At 49.5% G+C, this 8,774-nt stretch overlaps 1 protein-coding gene across 1 annotated transcript; it reads right to left on the reverse strand.

Annotated features, from left to right (window-relative positions):
• Positions 1-494: 494 nt before the first annotated feature.
• Positions 495-5,279, reverse strand: LOC123445749 (O-fucosyltransferase 19-like). The gene is made up of 8 exons (XM_045122784.1): positions 4,337-5,279; positions 2,817-2,889; positions 2,657-2,727; positions 2,498-2,586; positions 2,276-2,408; positions 1,955-2,184; positions 1,374-1,850; positions 495-1,292 (listed from the first exon to the last, which is right to left on the reverse strand). The coding sequence occupies exons 1-8, from the start codon at positions 4,856-4,858 to the stop codon at positions 1,088-1,090; spliced, it is 1,800 nt and encodes a 599-aa protein (XP_044978719.1). The 5' UTR covers positions 4,859-5,279; the 3' UTR covers positions 495-1,087.
• Between the last annotated feature and the right edge of the window lie 3,495 nt (positions 5,280-8,774).

Genomic DNA, 8,774 nt, shown 5'->3' on the forward strand with positions numbered 1-8,774 from the left:
TTTAAAGTATGAAGTTTAAGTTTTATGGTTGTAACAAACGTTTTCGTGGTGATTGTCCGTAGACTCCGGCCGAAGATTTTTTTTTTTTTTTTTTTACCCTTGAGGTGGGGCGAGTGTTGCTTTGGCGTGTAATCCAAATCTGAAAAAAGTTAAGCGGACAATACGGATTTCTCCAGGAATAAAAAGAAACTCTACCAGGGTCACGCCGGCGCGGCTGCAGCCAGTCAACGCCGACGCGGTTTTTGGCGAGCACGGCGACAGCGCCAGGTCCATCCCTTCCCCGTCTTTGCTTTATGGTCGTTTCGTTGACGATCGCGATCAGATCCCCTCCGCAATTCAGATTGTCACATCGATTTGGGGATAGAACCAGGTATTCCGGTGGGCTGGTCCAGGTGGATGTTTCAGGTTCTTTATCAGCCGGCGGCTGCGTGATCCCGTCGAAAGCTTACGGTTCAATATCTGCTCATATCATCCACAAAAACTGGCATTCTGTCTTTGTGAGCAACCAACAATTGTTCTTATTTCTTTTATGGAATTACCAGCAGCTACATTCATGTCACATCCCTATATATTACAAAGATTTTATTACTCTGAACTACACTAAGATGTATTTTGTCAGCTGTCAGTCTACACTGGTAGTGGTAGCAGCTTCTTTCTACAGCCGGCAAACATAGTATGATACATTATTTTCATGAACCCATCCAGTGTTAAGGCCACTGCTACAACGAATTAGAAACATCACGAGCATAAGGAGTGTGTGTGACCTCGACCTAACTACAAGCAGCATCAGTGAAAGAGTTCTCCACTTTAGCTGTTCCTACATTTGATCTTCAAGTATCTCAACATCTCTGTGCTCGGTCCATCTTCCCTGGGAAAAAGTTTCCGCTCAAGAATGCACTTCTTGGCCCCATATGCCCTCAACTACATGTGTAGTCAGCCTAGGAAATAATCAAAATGGCTGGTCTCTGTCAGTTAACTAGGATCCTCTCTATTTTGTCCACCCCCGCTCTCTATTTGTTACACCTGCTGCCAAGCTAGCAGCAGTGCGTCTGAAGACCGAACCATTTCCCTCTGAGACAAATCTGTTTCACTTTACTCTCTGAACCTTTTGGCACAGGCATCCGGGGATAGGATTTGAGTAGAAGTATTCCTCCTGCCTTGGACTCTCACCAGGTAATCTGTTGTATGGACCTCCGAGTCTATCCTCATGATGCTTCCTCACTTCACTTTGGAATTCATCCCAGGTCATCGAACCCTCGTCGAGTTTATCAATGAGCTCTACAAACTTCAGCCTACAGACAGGAAGCATGTTATGACCAAGAATTCAGATTAAAATAAATAAATTGGAGCAAACTATTTCCAAGAACATTTACCTGTCGGGGTTTATAGTTTTTCTGAAACCTTCGAATCTTCGGTGACCCTGAACTGCCCTGGCCATATTTCCGTCATACGTATACACAAAGACATCGCTCTGCAGGGCCACGATGTAATCGACAGCAGCTAGCCTGTTCTGGTACAACTCGAGCGGCTCGAGTTCATCAACCGTAGCCAGACTGTAGTGTGTGTAAATATTCGGGTATTCAGCTTTCAGTGCATCCATGCTGTGTGCCCCGTAAATTTCACCTGCCACAATGTAAATTTTCGTACTGGAAGGATATCCCATTGCTTTGAGGAACACTGCAGCTTCGCGAGGTGTCATTGGACACCCTCCCTGTAGCCGCTTCTCCTCGCTGTTGATCTCCTTCTCCTTCCAGTGCCTCACTTTGAGTCGCATATCAGTCAGCTCGTCTGCCTCATGAAGTGTCAGGTTGTGGTTACAGCCGGTGAAAGCCAGCATGTCCTTCTCGTATCTGTGCAATTCATAGGAGAAGCAAATGAATAATCAGGGATCAGTGATCTGCAGATAAATTTCTCGGCAGGAAAGAAGTGTTTTGATGTGTTAAATAATAATCACCTTAAGTGAAGTGCGATGTAATGGTCCGATCCCCTTTTCAGTCTCTCAACTAGGTTGTTACCAAGCTCTTCTATCTCTTTCCTGTACTGAAGTGCTTTGTAGTTTGCACGGCATCGAAGCCTTTGGAGAGAAGGAGCAAGGCCGTTGTTGACAATTCGTGAATCCGTATGGGTAAACCTCACTACTTTGAACTTCTTCAGTATCTTTGAGAAATCTCTGTAAAAGGAAGCCTGCAAAAACAGAGCCAGCACTTAAACATGTGATGAACTTTCTATGTTCCTGCAATCTATGTACGTTCGATCAGGACATATTGATTCATACCCTGGACCAGGAGGTCGGTGCTCTCGCATATGGCTTCACCTTCCTATAAGCTGGTGGTAGGGAATCTACAATTACAATGTCCTCCTTCAATGTTTCCTTGAAGTGATCGACGTCGAATATATCTTTGAAGTCACTGTATGTATTCAACGACAAATTGTCAGTTCACTCGGTGTATCTTTTTTTCTACAGGATATGAGCAGCAAAGATGATACTACAACAGACCTTGGATCAGTCCAGAACGACTGATGATCCAGAGTGGGGATTACCAGTGTCGCGTTCATGATCTTTGCCACTGCAACCATATCACTGATCTGTAAGAATTGTTCAGGGTTAGCAGAAAGGCACTGACAAGAGTGAGGGCTAGCGCAAGCATATACATACCCCCATTCTCATCTGGTTTAGGCCGCCATTCGCGTCGACAATCAGATAGCCAACAGTCGCATTGTCAGTCCCTGCAATGCACGAGAATGTTAGCTGGAGCTGGAGCTGGAGCTGAAAGGAAAAATAGAGTGGAGGGCATATCATCATCAAAGAAACTTACGGCGCTGATTCTTCGGGCGTTCGATGCACTGGCTGTAACCCCCGCTGTCTGGCTTTGTCCATATCTCTGGTATCTGTCCAGGGTTCAGAGGAAAAAACTTCAGTCAAGTCAAAGTCAGCACAGCACATGATCCGAGTAAATGCTTGTCTTTCCTGAAAGAACTTTCTTAGCCGAACACAAGCACAAGTTTGCTCTCTGGAAAGAGTCTGCCGGCCCTGTCCTAAACCTATGCACCATGAAAGCATGTTGGCCCTACACCCTAGTTTCTACCCGCGCAATATTTTTCACCCTTTTGAATACTTCAGGTCGGTAGTTCGCTACAATTGAACTTCTACAAGTGAGCAAAGCACCTTTTAAAACTATTTTGTTCTAAAAAATTGTCATTGTATGGAAAACTGAATCACTGAATTAGTCAAAATAAACTCAATCTATACCAGCGAGGCGTCTAGAAATGCCACCACGAAGGGTCTATCTCGCTATCGCTCAGCTTCATACGTCTTCAGACCAAACCTTGGCATTACTTTAGAGGACTAAGTTACTACGCAGAAAAGTACTGTAATTAGTACTCAAAGTAATTAGGTATATTTTTTTCACTCCTGTTGAAATGATTTGCTCGACGATTACAAGGGAAAGCAACCTCGGCGGCATCGCGAGCAATCATCACTGCCCCGCAGCGGCCCAGCAGCCACCAGAGGAAACAAAAGCGATGTATCTCACATGCAGAGACTAGGGACAAAAAACTGCCGCCAAGAACAAGGAAAACACGCGCGCATTTAAATGGGAGCCCACTTGCCACACATCAAACGATTTGGAGAAGCATCGCCTTGGACTCTCTCTGCCCCAAGTTCTTCGATGCAAATGGCTCACGCTAGCTACAAGTACAAACTAACCTAAAACAAAATACTGGTCGTTATCACCGGTCTTTTCTCCCGTGTACCCTACCCACCCAGTCGGCAACACGTACGTCTCCTCCATTTTTCTTCTTATCAGGTCGAGGGTTTACACCGCGCGATCAGGAAGCAAATTGGGCAGTGCTTTCTGTGTGTGTACCAGTGGCGTTTTGGTAGCTTGATTGGATAATGAGACAGACATCGGGAATCCTCCAAGGTGCTACATGCTTCAAGGTTTTTCTCGCCGAACTATCGCATGCATATGGCGTCCCAACTCCGACCCATTTTCAGTTAAAACTGTGGAGGGCTGGTTGTTCTAGAGTGGAAAATTCGGTCGAACGCAGCTCTGCCGGTGGTAATGTCCGAATTGGAAATCATGAAGTCATGCAACTACTACTACTAGGCCAAAATAAAAATAAACAGGAACGAAAACGACCACAGAATCTCTTGTACTCGAGTGAAACTCACGCCATTGCAGGTTAAACAAGTCAAGTTCGTGCGCGCGCGCGCGCATAGCGGTTATTCATGCATGAAAAACGGTTATATGTATGCTAGGTACAGTTAACTATAGTAGAAGATGTTGTAGTAATAGATTAAGGACTTGACCGATCGAGATGCACGTAAACTCACCGGAGGATCGGGCGGGCGGCGCGTGAGTGCGGTCAAGTTCTCCTCCGTCCACCCCATCACGTCGGCGTCGGCCACCTCCACCCTCTGCACGAGCCTCCCGGCCTCCTCGCCGTCGGCGTCGGCCGCGCCTCCGCCGGCGCCTCCCCGGCCGTTCTGGGACTGGGAGCCCAGGAACCCGACGACCGCGACGAGGCCGAGCAGGCACAGCACGACGGCCCTCATCCAGGCGTGCCCCGCCGCGCGCCGCCTCCGCGCCAATAGCGACGCCCTCCCGCCGCAGGTCGCGCCGGCGGCCAGCAAGGGGACGGCGTGGCCGTGGGCGCCCTCGCCGTCCTCGAGGGCGAGGAAGGGGTCGCCGCCTCCGCAGCAGCAGTCGTCTGCGCGGTCGATGTCGTTGAGGCGCCGGCGGTGCGGGCCGGGGCTGGTGGCGGAGGAGGACGACGACGACGAGCCGCAGGTGGTGGTGATGGTGGAGGAGGAGGTTGCCGCGGGTGTGGTGGACGACGTCGCGGCCGCGGCCATAGCCCTGCGAGGGAAACCCGGGGCGCCGCGGTTTTGTTCGGCGGTGCGCCTAAGAATAGGTCGGACCCCCGCGGGAGACTAGCTGCCAGAGCCCGCGGCGCGGGCGCGCGAAGGGGAGAAAAGCCCGGGAAAGAAGACGGGAGCCGATCAAGCGTCGTGGTGGTGGCCTGGCCTCCTTCTTGGTTCTTGCTTGCTTGATGGTGGCAACCGCCGCGCGCTCTGTGTGTGTCTGTGTGTGGGCGCGCGTCCGCTGAGACTCGTCGTCGTCTCGATCGATCGATCGACGGGTCTCGACTCCGCGGGAAGCGTGGGTCGTTGGTTGAGGCCGGTGTGGGGGTGGCGTGCTTTTTGTATGCCGAAGTATGGGAAGGCGTAGACCGATACGTAGTGGCGGTGGGGAACGTTCCATATGATATGCGCGTCGGCTTCGGCGTGCGTCCGTGGCCAAGTCGCACCGAGCTCTGATCGGCTTCAGTGATGATGTGACGGCCCGACTGGTGGAAGGAATATATAGGCATTTTGATTACCGTCGTCCCATCGAGCAGCGGCTCAGGCGTACGTACGGCTCTGATCAGCGTATGAGCGGTGAATGTTTCGGTGTGTCTTGATCGGATTACTCCTCGGCGATAGGGCACGAAACGTTTCTCATTGTTACAAAAGGAGTTGATTTACATCTGTATCCGATCATGTTTGTGTTTCCTTCCTGTGCCTTTCTTGTGTTGTCACGGCTAGTTAAACAGTTAATACCAAAACTACTGAAAAATACGTGAACGTACTTAGGCCGTGTACAATGCAGGTGCTTACTGGTACCTCGAGGGAAAAACCCGATTTTATTTAAGCTTCGGCTTGCGCAGGTGCTTAGAAACAGAGGAGGGAAGCAAAGATTGGCTTCCGGTGCTAGCTGCTGCTTAGGAAAGAAAACTGTCACTACGCACCTATATGAAGCATTCCTCCGTTGTAAGATAAAGTTTATTTAAAGAAGCTATCGTATTCCCTCTTTTTATGCCTTAGGGCTAAGCACCCAGCGTTGTACATGGCCTTAAGGGCATCTGCAACGCCGTGTCACGTATTGTTTCAAAAAGCATCTACAGTCGTATATTGCAAATCCGGTACGCAAATGCCCGCGAACGCATCCGTGGACACTGATTAGGCACCTGTCAACGCTCAAATACAGGCTACTGCATTTGAACATCTCATATTGATTCCTCAAATCCATATAAATGTATGCAGCATATAAACCTATGTATTATGCAGTAACTATCTACTATCCGTCGGAGATATGGACGATCTCCGTGCCTCCGACGGATAGATGTGCGGCAATTGCAGCTCGCCCCTCCGACGCCTCCGCTATGGCTTCCTCTACCGCTATGTTTGCCTTGAGATCGGCGTAGAGGGCGTCGGCCTTCGCCTGCCTCTGCCAGATGACCCGACGGTTGGCCTTCACCCCGGCCTCAACCCGGATGGAATCCAGGATGGCATGCTGCTCCACCATCTCCTCGGGTTCGGCAACGATGAACTCGGTCTCCGCCTCTGTCATGTTCAAGCCCATAGCATGGATCTCCGGGTCCTCCTCCTCCTCCTCCGGCTCATCCTCCTCCATGGCCTCCGGCACATCCTCCTTCGGCTCCTCCTCCTCCTCCTCCTCCTTCATTTTCGGCGAGTCCGTAGGGAGACCGCTGTAATGCGGGCGGCATGGCGCACCTGGATCTCCGCCTCGATCTGCATCCGACACTCCGGCATTAGCTAAGCATAGCCGGTGATCCTACGACGGATCTTACTGAGGTCAGAGAGCGAGGGAGAGGAGGCGGATGGGCTCGGGTGGCGGCGGAGGGAGGGAGGAGGTGGATGTGCTAGGGCTGGGGGAAGCCGGTCGGCTTAAATAGCCGGCTATGGCATCCGGCAGCGCCCCAAAGGGGCGCCACGCGACGTTCACACTGTGCTGACGCTCAAGGCGCACGTCGAACCGTCAGGTTTCCGGGTGAGTCCACGTGGGGCTACACCGTCAAGCCAACGTGGCGGACGCACCCCGACTCCCCCATATCCGCCCCATAGTTGGGTTGAATATGAGGGGGTGCTGGTCAACTCGGGTGTTTGAGGCCCGTTTGAGGGGCCCGACTCGGTCAACGTTTTGTGACCGGTCAGTGACCGGGTGGCCTTCTCGGGCATCTGATGGGGGACGAGGGGTCCGGTTGTAGATGCTCGATGTGTGTTACACAACTTTATTCTTGTAGACATTATTGGGCCTCCTAGTGCAGAGTTTGTAGGACAACAGGAAATTTCCCTCAAGTGGATGACCTAAGGTTTATGAATCCATGGGAGGTGTAGGATGAAGATGGTCTCTCTCAAGTAACCCTACAATCAAATACAAGAAATTTCTTGTGCCCCCAACACACTGTCTGGACCCCGATCCTGAATCATAAGAACCTGGCCTATAACACATCACATCACTTTGCGGCCTCACGCACGGTAAACTCCATGGCTGCCACCTTACCTTGGTCGAGACCGTTTGCATCTTTTGGCTCACGTATATGAATGTGTCGCTAGCATTCAAACGACAAAGAACCCGGGTCGACATGACTAGTTATAAACCCAAGTGGTACACCCGTACAGAGACATGCATACATACCCCAGCAAAGCAGGTGTCGGTCATCAACGTGTGTAGACGAGTCGTAGAAAGCTACAAGGACTCCATTACAATGCGTGACTTTTCCCCGAAGGGACAGACACAACAGCAAAGAAGGATACATGCCGGTCAATCAATGTGTCCGAAGAAGCAGCAAGCTACCAAAGCTCGGTGGAAGCACAAAGAGGCATTTCCCCGTAAAGAGTACTACTAAAGGCACACAACTAGGAGTCGAATGCCACACATATAATGCATTTCATAACATACACACAATATGCACGATACGTGTAGATACAACATGGCATCACAACATAACTCTATGACTCAAGCTTTTATTAAAGACTCATAAGAGTCAACATAGTATGATATTACAAGCAGGGGTCTTGTGACCCGACACTCAAGTCATACAAACATCAAGCGGAAGCATAACATGTCTGGGTACAGACATCTACTAAATGTGGCTGGAGGAGCCTGAAAAGCTACAACGACCCTACCGAAGGAACCAGACCTCTGTTTGGGATTCCCAAGCTATTCCGGTCAACATCGAAAACATCGCGTAGAAACCTTTAATGAGACTAAAATCTTCTCTGCAAAAACATAAATAAAGCAACTATGAGTACAAAGGTACTCAGCAAGACTTACATTAGAACTATCTACATATGCATCAGTATCAATGAAGGGATTGTGGGATTTGACTGCAGCAAGCCAGCTTTGACTCTTGGCTAACCTGTACTACGACTACAAGTTATTTCTGTTGGAAATATGCCCTAGAGGCAATAATAAAATGGTTATTATCATATTTCCTTGTTCATGATAATCGTCTATTGTTCATGCTATAATTGTATTAACAGGAAACAGTAATACATGTGTGAATAAATAGATCACAATGTGTCCCTAGCAAGCCTCTAGTTAGCTAGCTCGTTAGTCAATAGATGATCATGGTTTCCTGGTCATGGCATTGGATGTCATTGATAACGGGATCACATCATTGGGAAAATGATGTGATGGAGAAGACCCAATCCTAAGCGTAGCACAAGATCGTATTGTTCGTATGCTAAAGCTTTTCTAATGTCAAGTGTCTTTTCCTTCGACCGTGAGATTGTGCAACTCCCGAATACCTTAGGAGTGCTTTGGGTGTATCAAACGTCACAACGTAACTGGGTGACTATAAAGGTGCACTACGGGTACCTCTCAAAGTGTCTGTTGGGTTGGTACGAATCGAGATCGGGATTTGTCACTCCATGTGATGGAGAGGTATCTCTGGGCCCACTCGGTAGAACATCATCATGAGCT

Source organism: Hordeum vulgare, chromosome 1H (assembly GCF_904849725.1).
Source record: "Hordeum vulgare subsp. vulgare chromosome 1H, MorexV3_pseudomolecules_assembly, whole genome shotgun sequence".
Lineage (NCBI taxonomy): Eukaryota > Viridiplantae > Streptophyta > Magnoliopsida > Poales > Poaceae > Hordeum > Hordeum vulgare.